General features: G+C 40.1%; 1 protein-coding gene across 1 annotated transcript in view; it reads right to left on the bottom strand.

Moving 5' to 3' along the window:
• Positions 1-315: 315 nt before the first annotated feature.
• The window catches only part of LOC139953715 (uncharacterized), a 44,501-nt gene continuing 17,070 nt past the window's right edge, over positions 316-27,746 (bottom strand). Inside the window, exons 13-34 of the mRNA XM_071953237.1 lie at positions 27,191-27,732; positions 25,300-25,438; positions 23,944-24,028; positions 23,014-23,177; positions 22,009-22,050; positions 20,806-20,934; positions 20,022-20,132; positions 18,117-18,233; positions 17,181-17,294; positions 16,462-16,608; positions 16,005-16,121; positions 14,871-14,990; positions 14,571-14,676; positions 12,937-13,077; positions 12,311-12,382; positions 11,897-11,968; positions 10,883-10,954; positions 10,002-10,070; positions 8,936-9,503; positions 7,603-8,185; positions 6,833-7,110; positions 316-5,620 (exon numbers count right to left, since the gene is read on the bottom strand). Of these exons, the coding sequence (XP_071809338.1) occupies positions 5,411-5,620; positions 6,833-7,110; positions 7,603-8,185; positions 8,936-9,503; positions 10,002-10,070; positions 10,883-10,954; positions 11,897-11,968; positions 12,311-12,382; positions 12,937-13,077; positions 14,571-14,676; positions 14,871-14,990; positions 16,005-16,121; positions 16,462-16,608; positions 17,181-17,294; positions 18,117-18,233; positions 20,022-20,132; positions 20,806-20,934; positions 22,009-22,050; positions 23,014-23,177; positions 23,944-24,028; positions 25,300-25,438; positions 27,191-27,732 (3,998 nt within the window). The 3' untranslated portion in view covers positions 316-5,410. The remainder of the gene's footprint in view (positions 5,621-6,832; positions 7,111-7,602; positions 8,186-8,935; positions 9,504-10,001; positions 10,071-10,882; positions 10,955-11,896; positions 11,969-12,310; positions 12,383-12,936; positions 13,078-14,570; positions 14,677-14,870; positions 14,991-16,004; positions 16,122-16,461; positions 16,609-17,180; positions 17,295-18,116; positions 18,234-20,021; positions 20,133-20,805; positions 20,935-22,008; positions 22,051-23,013; positions 23,178-23,943; positions 24,029-25,299; positions 25,439-27,190; positions 27,733-27,746) is intronic.

The following is a 27,746-nucleotide window of genomic DNA, read 5'->3' as shown; positions in this document are numbered from 1 at the left end:
ACGGTATAGAAAAAAAAGGCTGGGACTACTATTTTAGCTTATAGGATCGTGGTTAACTGTACTACCGCGGAATCGTTTCGACTAGCTTGCTGTAGTCATCGTCGGCGTAGTTTTAACCATAGCACTCGAAACAGTCAATATGTGTATAATATACATCTTTATTCACAGTGAGTAGGGGTTCATGTCATGGCCAAAAACTTGATATAAACTGCTCACAAAAAGTAAGGAAACTTTTTTCAATCCAGTATATTTGTTATTTTTTAATACTATCTTTGTATATGGTACATATCAATGCAAAACTGAACTGATCCTCTTTAAAATGATACCACATTTGCAATGATTACATGTTGTTGAACTTGGCTACACGAATAACAATGAGGCAAAGTCACAAATCAAATGTGACAAAATTACCATTGTCTGTAAATGGTCAATAGGTAATGCTCATTATTCCAATCGATCAAGCTTTTCAGAACCATTAATGTTTTACACAATGATTTGCACCAGTGAGCTCATCGGACACTATTAACCCTCATCTCATGAAAAACACCTTGATGGGTATTTGCAAGACGAAATTCTACAGCCGAATGCAGTCCCATATTATAATACTTGCAGACTCTTGGACCAAATGCCATCTTTCAAGATGACAACGCTCGCCCCCATCGAGCCCGACTGGTGACTGACTACCTGAAAAATGTTGGGGTGTACCGGATGGATTGGCCCGCTAACAGACCTGAATCCCATGGAACATATGTGGGACCAGCTTGGCCTCGCTGTCTGCGCCAGAACCACCAACACATCAACTGTGGCTGACCTAACCAGGTTCCTTAATGAAGAATGGAATGCCATCCCTCATCATCAGCGCATCACAAGACTTGTGTGCAGCATGGAGAAGAAGGTGACATGCTGTCATCAACGCCTTCGGATCATCCATTCGTTACTGAACTTTTTGTATCAACAAAGTGTATTAAGATCAGTAAGATGTCTTTCTCTATACCAAACCTCTTGTCTCAATAAAGTGGATTAAGATCAGTAAGTTGTCTTGCTTGTTTGAACTACAGTGTCAATTTGATTGTTCACACAGTAACACAAAATTGCTAATTTTGGCACATTTGATTAGTGATTTCGTCTCATTCTCATTAACGTGGTCAAGTCCAGCAACATATAATCATTGCAATTGTGGTACCATTTTTTTTTTTAAAGAGGAACAGTTCAGCTCTGCATTGATATATACCATATACAAAGAGAGCAGATAATGACAAATATACTGGATTGAAAAATGTTTCCTTACTTTTTGTGAGCAGTTTACAATAGGTATGTATTTAAAGGCAGTGGACACTATTGGTAATTACTCAAAATAATTATTAGCACAAAACCTTACTTGGTAACAAGTAATGGGGAGAGGTTGATAGTATAAAACATTGAGAGAAACTGCTCCCTCTGAAGTTACGTAGTTTTCGAGAAAGAAGTAATTTTCCACGAATTTGATTTCGAGACCTCAGATTTAGAATTTGAGGTCTCGACATCAAACATCTGAAAGCGCACAACTGCGTGTGGCAAGGTTGTTTTTTCTTTCATCATTATCTCCCAAGTTTGATGACCGATTGAGCTCAAATTTATGCCTATGTTGAGATACACCAAGTGAGAAGATTGGTCTTTGATAATTACCAATAGTGTTCACTGTCTTTAAAACGCTTTATTTTACAGAAGTTATTCTAGCTAGTATATTCCGAGTCATAAGAGTCCATGCATTGCCAAAAGCGGGGTGATTTTTTTATCAAATGTGATGACAATGTCCTCAATCAACTGTAAATAATATAGGTTTTCCCGGCCAATCTCATCAAATAATCATTCAATTTCATTAACATGGATTCAAATTCAAGCATTTTCACCTAATCCTCTCAAACTAGGGTTTCTTTTTAGCTCGTAATGCATTCAATTTCGTGTTCATGCACACATGATTGCATATTTCTCGTTCAGATTCGCTTCAGTCATTCTATTTCATTTATACAGGTATTCACGATTACACTTTGACCATTCGTAAGTTGAATTTATACTACCTATTTACAATTGATGCATTCAAATTAAGACTCACCGAAGCGAACATAATTTTGCTCCTATAGTTTGTGTTTTCTTTTTCATTTATGTGCAACGAATTTCAACTTCTTTGCATTCAAATTAAAGGTAAGTAGGCCCCCTATGGCTTGATGAGTTAACTGGGAATTATAGCTCATTTGCACATACATGTACTATTCATTGGTAAGAGGTGTTTCAATGTACTTTACATTATATTTACATCATTTTTTCCCTTATTAAAGACACTGGACACTATTGGTAATTATCAAAGACCAGTCTTAATTCTCATTTGGTGTATCTCAACATTTGCATAAAATAACAAACCTGTGAAAATTTGAGCTCAATTGGTCGTCGGAGTTGCGAGATAATAAAGAAAGAAAAAACACCTTTGTCACACAAAGTTGTGTGTGCTTTCAGATGCTTGATTTAGAAACCTCAAGTTCTAAACTTGAGGTCTCGAAATCAAATTCGTGGAAAATTACTTCTTTCTTGAAAACTACGTCACTAAAGAAGGAGCCATTTCTCACAATGTTTTATACTAACATCTCCCCATTACTCATTTACCAAGTAAGTTTTTTATGCTAACAATTATTTTGAGTAATTACCATAGTGTCCACTGCCTTTAAGCATGGAGGAAGGAAGAGGAGCTCGAACGAAGGGACTTCAAAAGTCGAACCCTTGGTACAATTCGTCCAAAATGGCGGTTGGATAGTGAATAATTTTCATCTCGGTCTCACCCCTCGATCGTCCTCGGTCGGCCCTCTCCTTACCAATATCTTACGAATATATTCCGAATACTTACCAATGCTTGCCAATGCCTTTACGAACGTTGCAAACGCTTACGCACGCTTTACCAACGTTAAGCCCGGTTCATACTTCCTGCGAATGCGAATGCGATACGAATGTTGACGTCACAAATTCGCAACGAAATTCGCACCGAGTTGAACCGTGGGCAACTCAATTGCGAATATCGCTGCGAAAGGAGGGTTGTGACGTCAAATTCACGTCAAATTCGCTTCCCATTTCCATACGAAAATCACGCGAATGACCATCTTCGCAACATTCGCTGAAATTAACAAACCGGTTTGTAAATATTGAGCGATCTTCGTAGAGGTGGGGAATAATTTGTGAACGTTCCGAATTTGTTACCAACGCTTACGAAGACACGGCGAATGCTGCGAAGTTTGAGCGATTGTCGAATATGTCCTCCGATAGCATATTCACTAGCATATTTGCCGTGTGAGGGCAGCATAAAGTGACCGATCTTCGTAAGGAGATGGAGAATGACTTGTCAACGTAGTGAATTTGCGGTGAATGTTGCGAAGTTTGAGCGATTGTTAAATATTTCCGTTCGTAAGCACATTCGCTAGCATTTTCTCCCTAGTGTGAGAGTAGCATTAAGCAACCCAGGTTTCTGAAGACATTTTGCTCTCTAATATTAAGTTTAAAGAACCCCCGATGAACGTACAATTGTTTGCATTAATAAATAACATACAATTTTGCATATCAGCTGACGAGTTGTACTTAAATACAATTTTAATAACTAATATTACAGGGAAAAGGAGATCCTTGGAAAACTCATTCAGGCTTATACAAAGAAATGGTATTAAACACAACGTGACGGTATGTTTGTCATCAGGAAAAAAACAAAAAACAAACTCAGAACTACGTAAACAATGTTACCTGGTTAGTCTGCTGCCACCGAGCATTCCAAAATCAATGAGGTCCTTTCATTTTGATGACATCCTACAAAGTGCAAAGATGAGTCTATGCGAAGTGTTTTCGGTACTTATAATTAATTGGTTTTACTATCAATTGTCAAAAATCATTGTCAATTTGAAATAATCGTGTAAACACATTCATTACCCATACATACATAGTTTTTAATGAATAGCGATTTTACTTATTTTACTTTAAAAAAAAATGCACTATTATATATTTACTACAGACCTGATACATATTTATGACCGAGAGTCGAGTTCTTTCTGGTTCATTCACGTGATACGTGAAAGGTGCTTTTTTTGCTATGTTTACCAAGTGTGCACGCGAGTAATCACCCACATGGTAAATGCGCATGACAAGTAGATTAGCGCCCGGGCAGCCCCGGCGCTATTCTACTTGTCATGTGCTTTGCGATCGAGGCACTGTTTGTTATACACGCACGAGCATCGCTCTCTCTCTCTCTAGTGACATTAGCCTTGCTCAAGGCAGTCGAATTATTCACTCCGAAAAAAGACTGCCGTTGTATAAAACCCACCCGTATTCACTCTGCGTAACATCGCACAACACGGTGCCCCCGTACACTATCCGCATGCGGAGGCCGTCTGGCCGACAGCCTTGTAGGGTCTGTGTTGAAGCCACTGACCTCATTACTATAATAAGCGAAGAGTTCCCACGGTCAGCTCATTACCATAATGCCCGCGAAAGATGAGACATGTCTACATCATCACACACCACCACCACGGACGCTCAGCAAGCATGATAGGCGTGCGTGATCGGACGTCAAAATGAATAATTCATTTGCCTCACATCCTGTGTTGTCTGATAGGTCTGACGAACGATATACATATTCATAAGCTGCATACTAGCATATCCGAGAGCCCCCCCAATTTTTTCCACTAGTGGAATTTTTTCAATACAACACATTAAAACGGGAAGATACAGACCTGACAAGGCTGTCGGCCTGACGGCCTCCGCATGCGGTTAGTGGTACGAGTGCGATAACTTGTGTGAACAGTATTCGTACGATCTGACAGTGTGTATATACGGGTGGGTCATGCGGTGTGATCGCACGCACCACGAACAGGGTATACGGGTGGGTTTACAGCGGCGTCTTTTCGGAGCGAATAATGCGACTGCCTTGAGTAAGGCTATAGTGACATCCAACACATGAACAAACGTATCATGTGCCTATACGTAGTATTTCACAGTCGACATTTTCCCTTGCTCAAAATCATGTTCCGGTACCTGAATATGCATGAAGAAGTAGGCATATATAGTGAAACAAATATAACATGGTTTATTTCTGGTGACAAGTTAATATTAGCTCCCCTCGGTATTGGAAGTTGACAAACTAGTTCACTCGACTACAGCCTCGAGAACTAGTTTGTCAACTTCCAATACCGAGGGGAGCTAATATCGACTAGTCACCCACAAACCATGTTATATTTTAGTGTCAGTTAAGTTAAACGATAGGAGTGATGGCAACTACCCTTGGATACAAATGATTGTTGAGCACGCATTAAACTGGCCTTCCGGCCTTGTGTGTTGGCGACTTGCAAAAAAAAGAAGAAGAAAAAAAAATGAAGAAAACATATACAGTCAACAAATCAATAAATCAAAGGCTAATGTCAACCGTGTCTTGTTTTTTTTCTTTCCTGTTGCCATTGGGGGCGCTATACACCCTTTCCCTAAGTCGTCCCAGGAGATTCTCAAACGCTTTCCAATCCAGCTCCACACCAATGTCTATTGAGTTTAGTTTTGAAGGTTCAGTTCCAAGGATACTTTGCGGTAACTTAACATACGCCCTCGTGCGGCCAGCCGGTTCCTACAAAACAAGAACACGTTTCAGTTATTATTTTGAAGCAATCACACGATGACTTAAGCTGTTGCTATCGTTTAGCATAAACCATGCTGAATTGGTAACATTACAGAATTGGTAGTAACATAAACTCATCTAAGATCACAGATTGAAATAAAACTTACACGCGGTCTAAATGATGATGTTATGTCATGTTTGATGAGAAATAAACAAAACTAATTACCTGCTTGGAATTTAACGCTGCGTGAGCAGTTTTTATTTTTGAAATATTATCACTCAAGAGCAGTAAGTTTAAAGGAACACGTTGCCTTGGCTCGGACGAGTTGGTCTATTAAAAGCGTTTGAAACCGTTTGTTATGAAATGCATATGGTTAGAAAGATGTTTTAAAAGTAGAATATAATGATCCACACAAGTATCACTCGAAACTGCACGGTTTTCCTTTTACGTCGCGAACTATCAAGGTCGGCCATTTATGGGAGTCAAAATTTTGACTCCCATAAATGGCCGACCGTGTTAGTCGACAGGGTAAAAAGAAAACCGTGCAATTTCGAGGCATATTTGTGTAGATCATTGTATTCCACTTTTACAATATCTTTCTAACCATATACATTTTACAACAAACGGTTACAGAACGATTGTCAAAGACCAACTCGACCGATCCAAAGCAACGTGTTCCTTTAAAAGAAGACAATACAGTAAAGATATTTAAAGATGGAAATAAGTATGACCCGGATCATCGATTGATCTCAAACTTCTACAGGTTTGTCAGTTTATGGTTGATATGGTGGATTACACTGCTTAAGTGCTTGCACTGCCAGCAACGGTTTTGCTAGCAAAAAAAACAAAACAAAACAACAAAAAAACAATGTAGGCCTAATGCTCCTTTAACAATCGTAGCCAGCTTTACATGCCATGCCATTTACATAAACACATTTTTTTAGCAATGTTCTTTTAACGGAGCCCCACAAGTGCCATCACTTATCATGAAAGTGAGATGTTCCCGCTCGGTCGATATAATAGTCACATTCCAGTGGGTTATTTATATGTAGCACTTAATAAGCTCCGTAGACACTTTTGATTACAATTCTAACTAACCTACGGAACCCCACAAGTGCAAAATCACTAATCGGGATAATTGTATATTCCCGCCTGGTCGACACAATAATCAATCTTTTTAGTGGGCTACATGGGTAGCACTTAGCAAGCTCCGTACGCACCTTTTCAAACAAGAGACTGTCCTCTTTCAGATGAATTCCAGTGATGTTGTTTGTGTGTAACCATGACAACGCACTTCTCACGTCTCTCTCAACGTTGGCTAAATCGCCCTCAGTCATATTATCAAAGGCGTCAGGAAACCCAGTCGCCCCTAGGAAATTGAGCTGCTGCTGTACAGAGTGTCTTGCCGATGAATCGTCAAAGGCAAGAGTCTGGACCACTGGTAGAATACGATGTTTCTCCAACTCTGTAAAAACTGATTTCAGCATTGGTCTTAACTCTGCAGTAAAACAAACAAAAAACACAAACTTTCTTGTATTGGGGTAAAGTTTTGGTCATCTGCAGCATGTTTAAGTTTTCTTTAGGTTATGGGTAAGTAAGCGCGATATTGAATCCCCTCTCGTGGTCGTCGGTTGTGTTCCAAGCCAAATTTCATAAAACCCGTAAGCATTAAAATATGCTAAGCATAGATAAATATTGCTTAACAGAAACGGATACCCAGCCATGCAAAACTCTGTACCGTTTACATGGTTGCATCGGTGACCCACTAAATGAGACTTTGGAACGCTAGGTGGCAGCAGACTTATCAGGTGAATGTCCATTGTTTGTGTAGTTGCAAGCACGTGCACATACCAAGAACAATAGATTTTTACCTGGTTAGTCTGCTGCCAACAAGCGTCCCGAAAGTCCTCTATTGTTTCAAAGACGAAGGCCCCCATCAAAAAATCGAGCAGAAAAACATACAGGGTTGGACAAGATATCTCTATCTCACCCATGTCATCAGTGTGGTGATTATCATCTGGAAGTTCAACTTGTAGCGTATCACTGCGCGTCCGGGACGCTGGTGTCACGGCCGGGGTTATGGCCGGGGTTGAAGCAGTCTGGTACTGGGCAGCCAGACGTCTCTTGTTGTTCTCCATCCGACGCACACTCCAGTACATAGACAACGTATACAAGTACGGATTGAGTGATGAATTCAAGGGAAGAACAAAAACCGCAGTCCATGCGTACGCGTCTTGGGGTATGCTCACGTTGACGTTTCGGCTAATGATTGCCATCAGGATAATAGGCATCCAACAGAGGAAGTCCGTGCCGACAATCAGTGCCATCTTGGAGGCCATTTTGATATCAGCTAGGGTCTGACTGGTCTGGACTGATTTCCCGGCTTTGGTTTTGTTGGAGGATTGTTTGACGGCGATGAAGATAGCGATGTAGCAGGCTAACATGACGAGGAAGCAGATTAGATTGATGCTGAGAATGAAGTACATGTACTCCCAACCACCTGGGAGCTGGTTGGCCAATGGTAGGGCAAGACACACTCCCGAGCTGCCGTAGTAATTCCGTGTAAAGTAGACCTGCGTTGAGGAGAACAAAAACTAATTTTTTTTAAAAAAGAGATTCAGATGAGAGTCTTTGACGCTACATGGCAAGCCAGCATGCCTTCTGTTTTGTTACGGGGGACAAAAAACGTGTTGGCCTCACCCCCCTTTCAAGCCCGATAATGGGGTCAATGTTTAACCTAATAATAATAGTGGCTTCTTATAGACGATGTGACCTCTGACGTCACTCGAAAAAACCATAACATGATTCGCGCGCATACCGCCGGGCAAAACCTTTGTGTTTTGGCAGCCAGCTAGAAAGTGTATGCAATCTTACCATTACTATGCGTTTTTTTGCCCGGCGAAACATGACGTATACAGTGTTTTTTCAACAGAGGGCGGTTGGAATGTAAACATGGGTCACATTGTCTATATAGAGCACATATCCGGCGTCATTCAGTGACGCTCAGGTTTTTTTTTCCAGAGGCCGTTGCCACCTACTCCTAGGGCTGAAACAGGGTTACCCCTTTTACAGTCCATACGGATGTGGGCTTGGGTATCATCAGTCTGAAGCCTGGCCGGTAGAGCAGAAAACACTACCTCCCCAATTTGACATGCGCTGTAGCATACAGTTTTCGCATGCAATATGTGGGAAGACTTTTGAGTATCCTTGGTAACACATAGCACCATGTATTGGTTTACAATGTGCCTTCGCGCATTATGCTGTCAATCAAACCCTTTTGTCATGACACACGGTGCTCTTAACCACTAGGCCATGACACTTACCTTCATAACTGCTGGTAGTAAACTCATCAGTATGCCTACCACCCAAACAGCAAAAACAATCGGCCGAGTGACGTTCAGCGTGAGGTGAGCTCCAAAATGAAACGGGAATACAATCTTCAGGAATCTATCGATGCTAAGCAGCATCACAACGAACACTGACACCTCACTGGATAGAACCGAAAGTATCCCGGCAAGCTTGCAGACAAAACCCCCTCGCCAGCCCTCAGCAAAGAGGGCGTAGTTGTCCCTGAAATGCGCATCGGCACTGGCGATGATAATCATGTACACACCCATGAGAAAGTCCGAGGCCGCGAGGTTGGTGATGAGGAAGGTCTGCACCGAGGCGGCATCGCGTTTATCCCGGTAGGTGGTAGCGATGCGGTACCCAAAGACGAAAAGGTTGCCGAGGAGAGCGCTGATTCCGAGCACCCAGATGAAGAAACGGAGGGCCGGGTTACGGATAAGGTCTTTACAGTCTGAGAATTCGTCACTTGGTGCTATGCAGTTGATCATCTGCTGGTCTTTAGTCTGCTCTCTCAGGCAACAGAACAGAAACTGACTTGCCACTCTGTGTAGAAGAAAGGGTGACAAAAGATTAACAGTTGAGGAATGTTGATATATTTTTTATATAAAGTTTTTGGCCATGAAATAAATCCCCACTCACTGTGAATAAAGTCATAAGTTCGAAGCCCAGTCATGACTGTTGTATTGCTGAAGGGTTTCAGTACCTTTTTGTAGATCAAGCTTTTGGTCATGACATGAATACCTACTCATTGTGAATGAATATGTATGTAATATTACCTGGAGAAGTTTCAGCTTCATAGTTGTCAAGCTTTTGAGCAAAAAAAAGTGAAAATCACAGAGCAAGGTTTTCAGGAGAGTCGCGTAAACATTGTACGTGCTAAAATAGTTTTCATCGCCAGAGACGAACAATATTTTTGTGACATGTGTCACACATAAAGTACTCAGTGTGGTTACTCTATAGTTTGACGAGTAAATGTAAAATGTTATTTAACCTACTTATAGTCACCGATAATTAAACTTATATGCAGTAAGTTGTACTCACATGGTCTCAAGACTGTCCAAGTCATCGAACACATCCTTAGACGCGACTGAACTAACATCACGAATGTCTCTGTAAAACAGATCGAATTCAAAATGACATTCTAAAAAGTGTTCGGGAATTAGGTACATAATTAGATCCCGGTCAATAGGCTTAGGAACACGGTCAGATTCTGGGCTACATCTGGAACAGAGTTGGTGCTACCTTATTTTTTTGTGCTTAGGGTAGGTCTACATGATTAATGCCAAATTTAGAGCACAATAGTCTACTCGGTGTAAAGTTAGGTGTCGCGCGAACAGGGTCCAATTTCATGGCTCTGTTTACCACCGAATTCTGCGCTTACGGTCACCATTTTTCGCATACGTGCAAGCACCGAATTTCTGCGCAAACTGTGTAGGCGTATAATGCCTAGTATAGTAACGTGGCGCTCGCAAGCGCAGAAGCCAAAATAAGATTGCTCAACCGTGAAATACGCTTGGCTGCTTCCAAAAGCGCCGATTTTTGTTTTGCTTACGGTAAGCAGAGCCATTATGGGCCAAGCATGTAACACTCTTTCTTCAAGTCCAATATGGCTGCCTACACTTCCTTCTGAACGAAAATGGCCGTCGTCTTTTAAATTGTTGCAGTACCGCGGCTAAAACATAAGATTCTCGGTGGTCTATTTGGTAAGGAACTGCTCTAGATTGGCAAAAGTCGTGGGTTCAAATCCCACGAGTAATATGCCTGTGATTTTTTCCCCCACAGAACTCGGGAATGTACCGAGTATACAGTGCTATAACACACATCAATGTAAGGGTAAAACCAAAATTAATACAACGAATTGTCAAGGTCGGATTTGAAAAAAAAAATCAAAACAAAAAGTAGAATTTCTTTTCTTTTCTTACAACCAGCGTAGTTTGCTAAGACCTGCAAATGCCCCAACTTCAATTGATCTCAATTTATTGTTAGCAAGTGATCTGAAAAAGAGACAAAACAAAATAACAACATGAGTAAAATGTTTTATGACGCAATAGTTCAGTTATGGAATACACTTTCATTCACAGTGATAGGGATTCATGTCATGGCAAAACACAAATCTACAACAAATTATCAAAGACCTTAATATTTCTATAATCAAAGCAGTCATGTTGCTTAGCCCTATATAGGACTCTTTCTCTGTACACAGGAACAGAGTCCTAACTATTGAGGCCCGTTTATGGGGGTGGAAAAACTTCACAGCTTCATAACTTAAATCTTACCTGCAAGAAAGCACCAATTTCAACAGATTCACATTCCATGGCAGCATATGTTTTTCTGCGGTTGGTTTTGATCGTAAGTTATTCTTCACAAATCCGTCAATTTCATGAAATAATGCAGCTCCCAACGTTAAGGAATTCCCATTTTTGTTCGTACTACTCTCACAGTCTGCCGTGTGTACGCAAGACGCACAAATTTTGAATTGTGTTGCGTGTTAACGCTGTGCAGTCAAGATACGGTGACCAAGAATTCATGCATCTAAGCTTGCATCATGCGTCTTGCACGCGAATGTATACGCGTACGCACGACAACAGACAACACTGTGAGAAAACGATCGAAACAGGAATTTTTTAACGTTGGAAGCTGCATTATTTCACGAAAATGACGGATTTGAGAGGAATATATGAGGACCAAAACCTACCGCAGAAAAATGTATGCCGCCATAGAATGTGAATCTGTTGAAATTTGTGGCTTGTTGCAGGTAAGATTATTTTGAGTTATGAATCTGTGAAAATTTTCCGCCCCAGAAATGTACCCTGATGTCCAGGACGTCACTGTAGTACAATACGAAAGTGTAAGGCCGCCAGGGCTATCATGTTGCTGTACCTGCAATAGACTATTGGTTGGTATTATTATTATTTCAAAATAGTAGATTTACTTACAGCTTCTGAAGAGACGAGAGTCCTTCAAATGTTCCTGGCTCGATGGTTTCAATGTTATTGCCTGAAAGGTTTCTGTAAAGAAAACAAAACAAAGAACCGGAAATGCATTAGTTTGGCTAAAATGTGGAATAATTTTTTCAAACTTTTGAGATTTTGTTTTTGTCAAAGTAAGAATAATTTACATTTTTTTTTCCTTTTTTTTCGCATATTGTTTTTGTTGTTTTGCTTTTTCCCTGCGGAATTAATTGCTTGTCGTTGTAACCAATTTTGTCGCTGCCGCTATGTTGTTTTTGTTACTGCTCCTGCTGTCGTTGTCGTTTTCGTTGTCGTCGTCGTTGTTTTGTGTGCCATTTTTGTACATAGTGTAATAAGTCCTAACATATAAAATAATGTTTCTAAATAGACTGCACTTACAGTTTTAACATGTTTGGGTTATTTCTAAACATCCCCGGCTTCAGTACTCCAATGCCATTCCGTTCCAATTTACTGCAAATGAAGAGAATTTCACCGAGGTAAAGAAAACCAATGGAAACAAGGCGTTGAAAATATCATTCAAAACTATATTGTGAAAATAAAGCTTTTGTTTTGCCCAGGCATTATAATGGAAGGAATTTTGCATTGGAAATAACAAATAATAATGTTGGTTGACCAATCCTACCACATCGGTGATTATGGGTAAAACCAAAATTTCTATAAAGCACTGGGTGGAACGACTATTTACTTCAGTGCAATAGTTTACTCAAAATTTTAAGTGAACACGATTATTTGACCATCCACAAAACCATTGACAATATTGTGTAAATCAATTTGTGTATATAGAACGATTAGTTTTTAAGAATGTAAAATTATGATTTGAAACTTTGCATGGTGGAAATATGATAAAGTGAGGTTTCCGGCAACACCATGTAATGACAATCTCTAACTGAGTTGGGGTGGTTCTGAAAAGAACTGTAGGTTTCAACTCGATGTTTCGATCAGTATACTCTGATCGTCTTCTGGAGAAAGCAAGAACGCAAAGTTTTTTTTTACCATGTACTTACAGTTCCATTAAGAAAGGATAATTACTGATTTGTATGAACAAAAGCTCCTCTATCGAGTCAAACAATGGGCCATTGTCTCTTTTGTTCCTGCCACTTGACGTTGATTGGGTCATGTTGGTTGGGCGCATGGAATTTAGGAATCTGCCGGAAAAAAAGAAACATAAACAACTGTCAGTTTTTTGTCTGCTAATAACGTTCTCGTCTCGTTTAAAGGCAGTGGACACTATTGGTAATTACTCAAAATAATTATTAGCAGAAAACCTTTCTTGGTAATGAGTAATGGGGAGAGGTTGATGGTGTAAAACATTGTGAGAAACGACTCCCTGCTATAGTTTTCGAGAAAGAAGTAATTTTCCATGAACTCGATTTTGAGACCTCAGATTTAGAACTTGAGCTGTTGAGGTCTCGAAATCAACTATCTAAATGCACACAACTTCGTGTGACAAGGGTGTTTTTTTCTGTCATTATTATCTCGCAAGTTTGATGACCGATTGAGCTCAAATTTTCACAGGTTTGTTATTTTATGCATATGTTGAGATACACGAACTGTAAAGGCTAGACTTTGACAATTACCAATAGTGTCCACTGCCTTTAAGTACATTGGACACATTTTGTAAATTGTCAAAGATCAGTATTCCCACTTGGTGTGTCCCAACATGCATAAAACAACACACATGTGAAAATCTGACTCAATTGTTGGTCATCGAAGTTGCAAGAAAATAAGGAAAGAAAAAACACCGTTGTTAAAATATGTGCGCTTTGAGAAAGGTCTGAGAGGCCTAAAAGTCTTTTAATAGTTATTAATAAAAACAAAATTGCCTCAAATGAACAGTTTCTTGCAACTGTTTGATGCTACCAACAGCTCTCCATTGCTCGTTACTAAGCATTTTTTTTTTTTGCTAATCATTATTTGGAGTAGTTACCAATAGTTATACAGTGCCATTTTGTACAGTGCCAATTTGTACAGTGCCATTTTGTACAGTGCCATTTTGTACAGTGCCATTTTGTACAGTGCCATTTTGTACAGTGCCATTTTGTACAGTGCCATTTTGTACAGTGCCATTTTGTACAGTGCCAATTTGTACAGTGCCATTTTGTACAGTGCCATTTTGTACAGTGCCATTTTGTCCGCTATTTTCAATAACTGCAGACAAAGGTATGGCTGGATAAATAGCAACATTGTTTTTGATGTTGGTGTGCTCAGGGCCGTACATGTGCACCCCCCCCCCCCCACACACACACACACACCCCTCCTGCGAACCAACATCTTGTCAGGCAGTAGTTTTCTTGCTTACTTTAAAATCAAGGATAATAACGGTAACTTACAATTGTCTGACATCATTTTGGAAGAAATGATGTCAATGTGTTACAGACCAGGTATAAAACATCAACGGGATACTTTTGGGACACTTGGTGGCAGCAGACTTACCAGGTAAAATCCATTGTTCTCGATCATGTGCGCACGCTCAGAACTACGCTAACAATGGAAATTTACCTGGTAAGTCTCCTGCCACCTAGCGTCCCAAAGTCTCACATTGAAATCATGTCAGCATAATACCCGGTCATTAACATGATAAGAGAGATACAGTTTATTGACCGGTCTTTATTAGGGTAATAAAGACCGAGTAACTTACAATTGCCTGACGTCATTTGGAATCATACCGGCATCTGTCTCTATCCATTCACCTCTACACGAATATGAAAGACCTGCGCAGTTGCAGCTTTCTGGGCATGGCGCATCTACGTAATAATATAAATATGTTAATTTATGCAGTTCCCAATAACGCTGTTGGATGTCTAGACAGATAATTAAATTGATAATGAAACTATTCAGTGTAAATCATGTAAGCACTTAATGGCAAGGCTCCACACATATTTCTTAACTTCTTCAAGTTTACACTCCATCAAGAAATTATTATTATTATTACACCTACCGCAGAAAAGTTCATCATCCCCCGTCCGGCCACAGTCTTTTATTCCATCACAGACCTTGTCCAGACGTATACAGTAAGGTTTTTTGCCGCATTTGTAGGCCCCTGGACACGTGTAATTCTCTACAGAAACCAATGGATGGAAATATAGCAGCAAGTAGAACATCAAGTAGTGGAAAAAACTATAGTTGGCAGTAAAACTATCACCACAAAAATTCTTAACAACATAAATTTTGTTTCAAATGTTTTAGACACCAAACGGTACCCACAATTCAAGTCAATTTCAATTAAATTTAGTTTGAACATCACATAAAAAAACAAAACATGAAAATTGTTTTCCAGTGTGCATCTAACGGTAAAAACAACAAACATTAATTTGTTAAATAGAAAGCTACATGTAGGAGGAAATATAAAAAGATAAACGGGACAAAATACACACTGACAAAGATACAACCATCGAAAAAATACTAGGTAGACGAAAAAACAAAACAAAAAACAACAACACCAGAACAAATAAAAACAAACAACGAGTGTAGTTTGAGTCATGGTCGCTGCACTTGTGTTCTTAAGCACAACGTTTTACCATTAATGATAATGTCCTTTGGATGGGACACTATGCCGTAGGCCCCGTGTACTAGGATTGAAAAAGAACCCAGAAAACTTAACGTGGAATAGGGGTTAACCCCTGCTATTTTTCTGCTTCACATATAGTTATAGCACCCTGTTTACCGGTTTCCTCAGGCTTGCAAGCTATACAGTGATAAAGTTCACTTTCATGAGGCATTCCTAGTTTTAAGACCAGGGCCCAAATTCAAGGCTCTGCCTACCGCCAAAATCTGCACTTATGATCACAATTCCCCGCTTACGTGCAAGCGCCGAATTTCGCGCTAGCCTTGTAAGCGTAGAATGCTAGTAACGTGGAATGCGCACGTGCAGAAGCCCAAATTCGCCGCAAACCCGTGGAACACGCTTGCCGTAAATCACAGAATTCCCTGCTTCCATAAGCACCGATTCTGTGCTTACGGTAAGCAGAGCAATGAAATTGGGCCCAGTTGGTAGTTTCGCCCAAGTAAAGGAATAGTGCATGTGAAACGCGCAAAGATTCCCACTTGGGCATGATCACTCTCGTCTACTTACCACACCCTAGTTCATCTTCCCCTTCTGGGCAATCTAGATTGCCATTGCATCTCAAAGAAATCGGTATGCAGTAGGAGTTGGGACACTTCAACGTGAATTCAGGACACACAAAAGACTCTGCAAAGAAATGAAAACCATGTGTCTTTACCACAACATAATAGTTTTAAAGGCACTGGACACTATTGGTAATTACTCCAAATAATTATTAGCATAAATTATTGTTTGGTAATGAGTAATGGGGAGAGGTTGATAGTAAAAAACATTGTGAGAAACGGCTCCCTCTGAAGTAAAGTAGTTTTCGAAAAAAGAAGTAATTTTCAACGAATTTGATTTTGAGACCTCAGATTTAGAATTTGAGGTCCCGAAATCAAGCATCTGAAAGCACATACATGTAAATTCGCCACCGCCGCCGCTGTTGTTGTTGTTGATGTCGATGTTGTTGGAGCTTTGAACTTACCGCAGTCTCTGAGATGAGTGACGTCACGACATCCCTTTACGTAGCCGTGCTTGTCAAAATCTAAGATGCATTTGTTGCTTTGATCAACACAGACTTCGTTTAGGCAATATATTTCTCCATTCATGCAGTTTCCTTCTTCTTTGTAGTCTAGAAGAAGAAGCATTATATGAACAAAGAAGAATATTAAAGATGTGAGCTTGGCAACTACTGCTTGGTTTTCTGTATTCTTTCGAGTGTCTTGGCTGAGTGGTTTAGTGCATAAGTTCAAGTTCTGGTGGTTTAGGAGTGTGGGTTCGAATCCCGGTCATGGCACTTGAGCAAGATGCTCTTACTGCTATTGCTTCCCTTCTATATAAGGAGCTTCTTACGGGATGCTTATGGGGTGTGAGTTTTAGGGGTTGTTAATGGAATGTTTAAGGACCGCCCTTAGGGCTGTTTAAGGGCTGCTTTATGGACTATTTTGTGGCGGTTTGGGGCTACTTCTTGTGTGCCTATCTGGCTGAGGGGCTTAGGGTCTGCTTGCAGGCTGCTTCGCGAGTGCTTCCGGGTTGCTTATGGGCTGCTTACGGAATGCTTTAGGGCTGTTTGGGGGCTACTTCTGTTGTGCTCATGGATTGCTTAGGGGCTGCTTCGAGGCTGCTGACGGGTTGCTTATGGGCTGCTTACGGAATGCTTTAGGGGCTGTTCATGTGCTGCTGTTTGGGTTATGCGATACGTACCACAATTCACTTCATCTTCTGCTTTCAGTCCCTGACAATCAGTAAAACCATCACACTTCTTGCTCAATGGTATCCATATATCAGAGTAGCACTGAAAACTGTTGCTGATCGAGTCTGAAAATTGATTAATATAAATATCTTTTGAGTTTATTTAATTGTGGCAATCGATTTAACTGTTATTATACTATTAGTCACAGAGTTATTATTATTAGTTATTATTTTTCAACATTATTAGTAGATTATGATTATGGGATTTGAGGCATTGCATGGTGAGGTATAGTTAGTTTGCAGTAACACTATGTGTGTATCTACTTGCTGGGTAGATTATGTTCTTTTAAGAACTCGTCTTGCTTTTATTTTCTTCTACCGCGGAGTAGAATTTTGGGATACTTCTCAGTTCTGAAAATGAACTATTTTTAAACGGACTATTTTTTTTAATTTTTACATTTTTTATTTTTACTTTTAGTGGATTCAAGACGCTGGACACTATTGGTAGCTGTCAAAGCCAGTCTTCTCACTTGGTGTACCTCAACATATGCATAAAAAACAAACCTGTGAAAATTTGAGCTCAATTAATGGTCGTCGAAGTTGCGAAATAATAATGAAAGAAAAAACACCCTTGTCACAAGAAGTTGTGTGCTTTTAGATGCTTGATTTCGAGACCTCAAATTCTAATAATGAGGTCTCGGAATCAAATTCGTGGAAAATTACTTTTTTCTCGAAAACTACATTACTTCAGAGGGGGTCGTTTCTCACAATGTTTTATACTATCAACCTCAGTCTCCCAATTACTCGTTACCATGTAAGGTTTTAAGCTAATAATTATTTTGAGTAATTACCAAGTGTCCAGAGGGGACTTTTCGTTTATTAACTTAACTACCGTGGAGTGCGAGTTCTTAGTTTATGGTGTTAATGTAGAAATGAGACCTGACTTACCGCACTCTGTGATGTCAGATCTGTCCCTACAGTCTTGGGTTAGGTCGCAGTATTTGGATGCATCGATGCAATGGTGGTCATCACATCGAAACTCTCCATCGGTGCAGTTTGGGTAAACTGAAACATGACAAATTACCACGTTGCGCAATTGGAGACTTTGGATCGCTAGGTGGCAGCAGACTTTCAAGGTAGATTGCCATTGTTTACTTTGACCCTTTTCGAAACAACTGGATTTGGCTTCGTATTCGGCTCAGGATAGCTTGGCTCCGCGGTTGTTTCGACAATTGCACATGCTTTGAGTATACGCGCCCAGGGTTCCAGACAAGAGGACGGAGCCTAAAGCCGAATCCGAAGCCGTGGTTTCGAAAAAGGCCATAGTTCTGAGCTACATGTAGCCTGAACATCTGACTTCACACTTCGGCGTGTATATTGACCTTTGACCTACCCTCATTTCACATAGAGGTACGCAGTCAAACTATATTGCGGACATGACAGCAGTGACTGTTTTGGCACCGTACGTCACTGCATGGAGGAAGGAAGAGAAGGAGTTCGAACGAAGGGACTTCAAAAGTCGAACCCGTGGTACCGCGATCGTTTAATTCAAAAGTCGAACCCGTGGTACCGCGGTCGTTTAACGACACCTCGTAATCACCCAAATACCTTACACAAATAATGGGCGACCTGGCGTATGTGAGTTTGCGCGTGCGCACCTGGTTCTTCACCAAACTATGGGGTCGTATGTCGTATGGATATAATCAAGGAAAAACTACTTTTTTGAGACGCGATACATTTTTTTGACGCTATCGGACACCTAAACGATGAACAAAATTGAATACCAACCACCCTCGTGTGCTTATACCCGACTTTTGATCCACCGCTAGTGACCGGAAAGTTGCAAAAAATGTAAAAATATGCTATGATATTTCCATGAAAACACCACAAACGGTAATGACGAAGTGTATATTCACATTTCTTGTCTTCAATGATTCAACTTTACACAAAGGCAACAGTGCAGAGTGGTGGTACCACGCCTCTGTACAAAGAGATTAAATCGCGCTCACTTACATGTATCTAACGTCCTGCAGGAGGTCACCTATCTTTTTCCACTGGTCAGACAGGGGCTATTGTAAGGGTTTTCGTTTGTAACTCTGCGGATTGGCGGGCCGTTCATACTTCTTCTCTTCATTCCTCCATGGTCACTGCACGTTGATATCATTGTATCCAATGGAATCACTGGATCTAGCGGCAGAGACCTGCCTTTATCCTTGCGGAAAAAGACAGGGGCCCAGTCTAGTTCTGAGCATGCTCAGTTATTAACCGATAACAATATATTTTACCTGGTAAATCTGCTGCCACTAGCGTCCTTAAAGTCCCCCATTCCTTATACTTGATGACATTGAAAATAAGTGAGTAAATTGCTTCTGTTTAACCCTCAGAGCAGCCGAGGGGCGCGAGCGTAAGGACCAGCCTCATAGTTGTTTTGTGGATCAAAATTTGTGGATCAATTCTGCTGACTTTGTTTAGGAACTACCCTTCAACATCATACTTTTATGAACTGTAGTTATTTCTGGGTGGGTCAACTCGGAGGTTGACAAATGGTGTTGGGTGCCAGATTAGTCTGTTATGGACCCATTACAATGTGCACACGAATTATCATAGTTTGTGCACCAAAAAGTTAATCCTTTGGATTAGTACTAGTAGTATTGAACCAATATGTAAATTTTCAGAATGCCTCAATCTTTTAGTGTTTAATCTTTTTTGTTCACTTGTATTTAAAATAACTCGAATAAACAACCCAAACAAACAAAATTGTCATATTGGATATGCTGCCTTGCCTCAACCGTGGCAAAAACAAAATAGTAATAATTATAAGCAATATATGTATTTATTTATTTGTGTACTGACCACAATTCAGTTCGTCTGAATCATCTTGACAATCATCTTTAGAGTCACAGTAGAAAGAAGCCGGAATCTTGCTGTTGTCATGACAAGTAAAATATGTCCCTTCACCAAGTTCTGAAATTGAAACAGACATATTTATGTATACGATAATACATCATTGCTGCGTCCTTCGGATGGGACGTACAGCCATAGGTCCCGTGTGTTGTGTAATGCACGTAAAATAACCCACTGCACATATCGTAAAAGAGAAGGGCTCACCCCGGTGTTCCTGATTTGATGGCAGCATATTGAACACAGCACCTTGTAAACTGATACATACATGTAGGTATCAAACTTCAAACACGGAGATCCACATACCTGGCAGGAAATCATTACTGAGTGCTGGATATGATATGAGCGCTTTATGAAAACCTAGTACTATTATTAGAGTAATTAACTTATTTTCGAATATAATGGATTTATTTCTGAACCAAGCCCCGGTTTGATAATTTTATTAACAAACTAGAGGCAACAAAACCGAAAGGTGCTGTTTTCTTATTTTGTATTTGTTATGTTGCTGTTGTTGTACACTAGTTCGTGGTACATGTATAGCACCATGTGTGTCTGTACTTACTGGGTAGATTATGTTCTTTTGAGAATATTGTTTGCTATTTTTCTACTGCTGTGGAAATCGGGAGACTTCTCAGTTCTAAAAAGAACTGTTACCTGGGCAGAGGATATGAAATCAATTTTTAACACAATTTACTCCATTGGGGCACAATGTATCATTAAGTGGCTTGTGGTTTACCATCTAGACATGTCAAGAAGTCTTCATCACTTTCGTCGAAACAATTTGGAAAGCCATCACAGAGAAAAACCTTCTGAACACACTCCCCGGTGCCACAAGTGAAGAGATTAGCAGGGCAGTCTAGAGGTCCTGTGAGGAATTGCAAAATAAATGATTTTACTTCTCAATAAAATTAAGTGAAATGGTATTATTGGTAATATTGGACCATTCACCCCATACATGCTACTATAGAAACCTCCATTCAGCTAACAAAAATATCCTTGTTAAAGGAACACGTTGCCTTGGATCCGTCGAGTTGGTCCTTGAAAAGCGTTCTGTAACTGTTGATATAAAATCGGTATGGTTAGAAAGATATTGTAAAAGTAGAATACAAGGATCTACATAAATATGCCTCGAAATTGCGTGGTTTTCTTTGTACCTCTTGACTAACACGGTCGGCCATTTTATGGGAGTCAAATTTTTGACTCCCATAAATGGCCGACCGTGTTAGTTCGCGACCTATTATGAAAACCGTGCAACTTTGAGTGATACTTGTGTGGATCATGGTATTCTACTTTTACAACAACTTTCTAACCATATGCATTTTATAACAAACGGTTACAAAGGCTTTTTATAGACCAACTCGATCGATCCAAGGCAATGTCTTCCTTTAATTTTGGAGAACCCACCGAAGTGTGTATACGCCTGCAACCGTAGACCTCCTATTGTCCCTCTTTTGTTTAGACTCTAACTTTTTTGCAACAGTTCCCATTGGTTTTGTACATGTTTCCAAACTGTGGACCTTTCCAAAACCGTGGACCCCATTGTCCTCTTTAGTTATGGGTACCCGGTTTGAATGTGTAAACCTACTCAAATACACCGATGTGTTTTAGCACTGTATACTCAATACTTTCCCGAGCTCTGTGAAAACAAGTCACAGACATATAGCTCGGGTGGGATTCAAACCCACGACCTTTGCAAATCTACAGCAGTATCTTACTGACTAGACTACCGAGATTGTCCGGTAGGAAGCTAGAGGCAGTTTGAATCCTATGTTTCAGTAGCGGGTACCGCAAAGAGGTTGAAATATGGTTCGGGGATAAAGAAATATTAATTATGGTTTTATATGCCGAGTAATGTGCTCGTGATTGCCTTATTGTTCAAATAAAATCAAACAGTTGATACTTATTTTACATTGTTTCATGGTTGAAACTGTTTTCCTACCAGAAATTATTGTATCTCCAATGCTTTCAGGCTCCACGTGATCTGGAAAAAAAAAAAAAAAAGGCCTGTAATTTTGGACAATTTAGTTTCTTTGGCTGATTTTTTTAATAAAGTTTGCATAATCACAAAACAACAAGTGAGCAAAATGTCACCAGCTAAAATGATGTCTATGCATTGTTTGTGATCGTTCAAGCCAACCTTTCCTGAGCAGGCCCTCCTTTATGCTCACTACAGAGTTTATGCGCTTAGCCCCATGGTATAATACTTGTCAATGACCCCAGCAAGCGCATAAATCTATATAAGGGTTAGCAGAGCTATTAAATTTGGTCCCGAGTGGTTGAGCATGACGCTCACCTGCTCACCTAAGCTATTGTGAATCGTGCGGGGAGGGGCGGGTTATGGTAGGGGTTGGGGTTGGGGTTAGAGTTGTGCTCATAAACATGCAGTTATTAGGCCACAGAGGTTTTATTGTTGCCGTTTTTAATTTCAAAGTTCTAGTTTTACTATCTGGTTTTTCGTGTCCTTTTGTTTTAAATCAATGGTTCGGTTTGGCTTATTTTATCTGCCTGAATGCGGCTGCCACATTTTGCTCATATAACCTTACGCTGGCCATTTTGTTTGGCTACAACTTCTGTGTGTGACAGTAAGTAATTTAGTGTAGCATTACATAGGGTGCGTTTGACTAGCTTCCCTGGGACCCCGCAGTGCTCACTCTGGTGAGCCCCTGACAAGAGCTTATCGAACGATCACACTCGCCCTCTCGTGGTAATGTCATGCACATCGGGTGACCCACTAGTGACCCACTCCACAAGCAGGGCTGGAGCTGACCCAGGTGAGCCCCTGGAATGACGTCAAAGCTATTCGAGCGTACCGGGAGCAGACCGGGGTCGATCCCAGGGAAGCTAATCAAACGCACCCACTGAGAGCCACAAAGTGGATAGTCTGGCACCTATACGCATTATAATTATCATTGCTATACTACCAATGGTATGGGAACATGACTACCTAATGCATTCATCTTGCAGATGTACTGCCTGGCCTCCAATGACGCACATGCTACGTCATGCCACGTGGCGGTTGTTCTTACGTCATCCATCTCAATATTGGTGCACTCTTCAAGTATACCGCCGTTTGGTTGGTAGTACTCGAACCTCTCATCGCGCTCTTCTCTATAAGTTACATAATGAAGTATTGTGAGATACTTTGAGTGATAGTGAGCCCCAAGATTGTAGTCTGTACTTTGTAGAAGACGTTTAGTACTTTGTAGAAGACGTTTAGTACTTTGTAGAAGACGTTTAGTACTTTGTAGAAGACAAGTATTCTCACTTGGTGTAACCCATCATAAGCACAGATAATTTGGGCTCAATTAGTTATCGAAGAAATGATTTAAAGACACTGGCGACTATTAGTAAATGTGAAAGACCAGTCTTCTCACTTGCTGTATCTCAACAATGCATGAAATAGCAAACCTGTGAAAATTTGAGCTAAATCGGTCGTCGAAGTTGCAAGATAACAATGAAAGAAACAAACACCCCTTGTCACACAAAGTTGTGTGTGTTCAGTTGTGTGTGTTCAGATGCTTGATTTTGAGACCTCAAATTCTAAATCTGAGGTCTTGAAACCAAATTTGTGAAAAATTACTTCTTTCTCGAAAACTATGGCACCTCAGAGGGAGCCGCTTCTCACAACGTTTTTAATACCAACCTCTCCCGATTACTCCTTACCAAGTGAGGTTTTATGGTAACAAATAATTATTTTGAGTAATTACCCATAGGGTCCACTGCCTTTAAGCACTAAGTATTTAAATGTCACTGAGTGAACTACGTGACTTCAGGTGGAGTCGTAAGAAGGAGTATGAAGACAAACTGGAACTCAAACTACTATCGTTGAAATTTATTTAATTAATATCATAAGTTGAAATGAGGTTAAACATACGTAAATGGAATGGACCAGTCCGTGTAGCTCATTGGACGCCCGTCTGACCAGCGAAACACACCCTCTGAGGTCCTACCGGTGAGCCCTAACAAATATTAAGAATTGACAAAAAAAGTGTCATAAGTAATAAAAATGTTAATGTCTAATCATTCAATCATACAATAAACAAAACACAGTGTAATCTCCAGTGTGCTCGGTAATGTGCGCATGCTCAGAGCTACTTAAACAAAGGCAATTTAACTTGTGAGTCTGCTGCTACCAAGCGATCCAAAGTTTCCCATTATCAAATAGTCAATAGTCAATCATCAGTTGATCGACAGATAGCAATCAATAATAATTGATTGATAAATGTAAAGTAATACTAACCAACCATATTCAATTGATGGATCGATAGTTACCAATCTACAATAAGCGATAGATCGATCGGTAGTTACTGTAGTGATCCGCCAAGTGCGCCCTCATTGTTTGACTTGTATAAAGTTTACTTTTGGGGATGTCACATGACATTCACTCTCTTTTTTTATAGCTTCGACTTGGAAGAGCAACTAATTTATTTGGGCTCATGATTCTCTCTATTTTTATAGGGAGCATGGCTCTGGCCATGCTCCAAAAACCTATTTATATGGGATCAATAGAGTTGTAGAGATATTTGTGAGTATTATTTTGTGTTTTTACCCTCATTAATGCCCAAATTATTGTGATTTTGTAGTTCTCTATTTGGATCGTTTTATTTGTAAAACCATGTGTGTATACCAGGCAGCACTGTCACACACGTGCGTCCGTTAGCCTACTGTGTGTGCTGACCTTTTGGTGAACTTCGTGCACTGTATTATGTAGGCTACATTAGTGTATACTGTAGTGTTATAACAAGTTTTTGTATGTTTTCTATGGGTTGGAAGTATTAAAACCTGTATAGAAGAGATTTTCATATAAACTTCATTGGCTTATTGACTGTTCCATTTATTGACATGTATTTTGGCGAATGCTCGTCCTTTATTAAGTAGAGGACCGTATCTCACCTTCCCGTCCCTCTATCTCTTTACATTACTTACCAACAACAATCAATTGATTGTCCAGTAGTTACCAATCAACAAAATTTGATTGCTCAATCTTCAGTTACCAATCTACAATTATCAATATATTGATCAATAGTTATTTATCAACAACAGTCCATTGATTGTTTGGTAATTATTCGATCAACAAGAGTTGATTGGTCGATCGATAGTTACACCTCATCAATATAAGATCATCAATACACATCATCAATATAAGATTGATCAATCACAAGTTACCAATTTATAATAGTCAATTGATCGATTGGTAGTATCAATCAATACTGTCTGGGTAAATACCAACCTATATATGTGCTCAGATTCCCCCTATGCCAGATTGTTGTCAACATCACGTGAATAAACTCTGCCTCGTCGATTTTCATAATACTGACAAGATGGCCGTTCTCAACCTTACACTCGCCCTCTGCATCCGACCAACGAATCTGTCCCCAAAGAAACTAAACTGATTTAGAACTATAGGTTTACTTGGTCAATTTCGGAAATGAGCAGCCAATTTAATAGGGAGGTTTAGCTGCACGAACGTCTGAAAACTGTGTTGTTAAAATCTCCCGTTTTTAGCATACGTGAGGTTACCATTTTTAACATCAGGTAAGTACGTGCGCGCAGAGGTTATACGTGAGCATGCAGTAAGCCCAAAGTGGTGACGTCACCCAGAAACAACACCATTTTTTTACGTTCGTGTGCACGTTTCTGCTCCCGTTTTTACTGCGTTTCAAATTCAGAATTCGCTCATTGAATTTCCTTTTAAGGCATTCAATTTCCTAGCACACTCATACTTTCTCATGACACACAATCATCATTCAATTTAGCAAAGCTGGTTCGACTAGAGATTTTGCTGTTATATGCATTTGCAATTTCGTAAAGAGGCAATCAATTTCCCTCAACGAGGCAACTGTTTCGTACCTTTACTTTTAAATCAAGCAAATCTTATTTTCTTTATTTTATGTTTCCAGTAGACTTTACCTGGGGCCCCATAAGGGTTTTTTCTTCATTTTTTTGGGGAGACCTTTAACGGTTAACTTACCAAGACCTGTTGGTGTGCCAGACATCTTGGCATATTATGTACAAGAGTGCCAAAAAATGAACCGCATGCCTATAACACTCGTTCACCAAGCGTTTTTAAGATTGCACAAACTCCAGAATTGGCTGCCTCAAACATGTCAAAATGAAATTGAATGACTGAACACACGCCTCAAAAAAACTCCTGCGAATTTAAATGCAGCTTCGATGAATTGTTAAATTGAATGATCATTTTTTATTAAAACGACTGACGTAAATTACATTTGACTAGTCTTAAAAAGAATTCGAATGACCCTTTTCAGTAGCATTCTATTGCGAAAAAGAAAAGGCTGATGGTTAAATTGGCTGCTCATTTTCTGAAAGTGACCGAGAAAACCTTTATTAATATTTCGGCTTTTCCCTCACACCGATGTGTATTACTATCAGCACTGTACAGACAGTACAGGTAGGCCAGAGGTAGGTCAGAACTAGTAATTTAAATAAATACAATCATTTCATTGGAAAACGGGCAGTGACAGAAGCTTTCTGATTGGTCTTTTGATTGGTTCAAGGGGACGTATGGAAGCTACACTTGGGGTCGTCTGCATTTATAATATAAATCTAGGTGAAAGGTGCAAATGAATGGGTTTTGTCCTAAGTTTATGTTTGAGGCCACGCTCTGGCGTTATTGACAAGTTTCAAAGTGTGAAATCAGACTAACGTGTTATGACCACACCCAAAATGTCTCATAAAAAAAACACATTAAAGACAGTGCACACTATTGGTAATTGTCAAAATCCAGTCTTCTCAAGTTTGTGTATCTCAACATACGCATAAAATAACAAACCTGTGAAAATTTGAGCTTGATTTGGTCGTCGGAGTTGCGAGATAACAATCAAAGAAAAAAATTACCTTGTCACACGTACAGTCATGACAGTTGTGTGCTTTCTCAAATGGTTGATTTTGAGACCTCAAATTCACAAAATCAAATTCGTGGAAAATTACTTCTTTCTCAAAAACTACGATACTGCAGAGGGAGCCGTTTCTCACAATGTTTTATACAATCAACCTCTCCCCATTACTCGTTACCAAGTAAGGTTTTATGCTAATAATTATTTTGAGTAAATACCAATAGTGTCCACTGCCTTTAAGTATGCTGTCACCAATAGCTTTACCTTTTCATCATTTTCAAAGAATCGATAACAGTGTTCTTGGAAGTAGTACCATGACTCATCCTTACAGTTCTCACTCGTCGGAATGACAGCCAATCTGGGCTGGAAGTAACGCCCGGAATATCTCGCTGCGAACCCCCCTCCTCTGAGCGAAGGATCTAGCTGAAAGTCAATGTACATCTGATTTCTGGAGCTCCGGATCGGTCCATCCGGCCGGTGGTAATTACATAGTGCAGCACCTATCACATCGTCCATAGGGGATAACCCATCCCTTGCAGTTAGGTAACCTTCTCTACACATCTTCATCACACCGCTGGGGATATCGAAATCGTCAAACTCGACTTCTACGTAGGTTCCGGGCAGGGTTGTAATCACATAAGTGGCTTGTGAAGCTGGACTGACGTACGTTGGGCTGCTGTATGGTGGACTGTTGAAGACAGGATTGGCGTAGGAGTAGCCGGGTGACACGATGTAGGCGTGTGGGTAGTTGCATTGATACGGTAAAATGGCGCTTGTTGTACGGCCCACTTGGCATCCAGGCGAATCTGTCGATGTGTGA

The sequence above is a fragment of the Asterias amurensis genome, chromosome 22 (assembly GCF_032118995.1).
Source record: "Asterias amurensis chromosome 22, ASM3211899v1".
NCBI classification, from domain to species: Eukaryota; Metazoa; Echinodermata; class Asteroidea; order Forcipulatida; family Asteriidae; genus Asterias; species Asterias amurensis.
The sequence above is the reverse complement of the archived record's forward strand: the minus strand, read 5'-3'. Positions and strand labels throughout refer to the sequence as shown.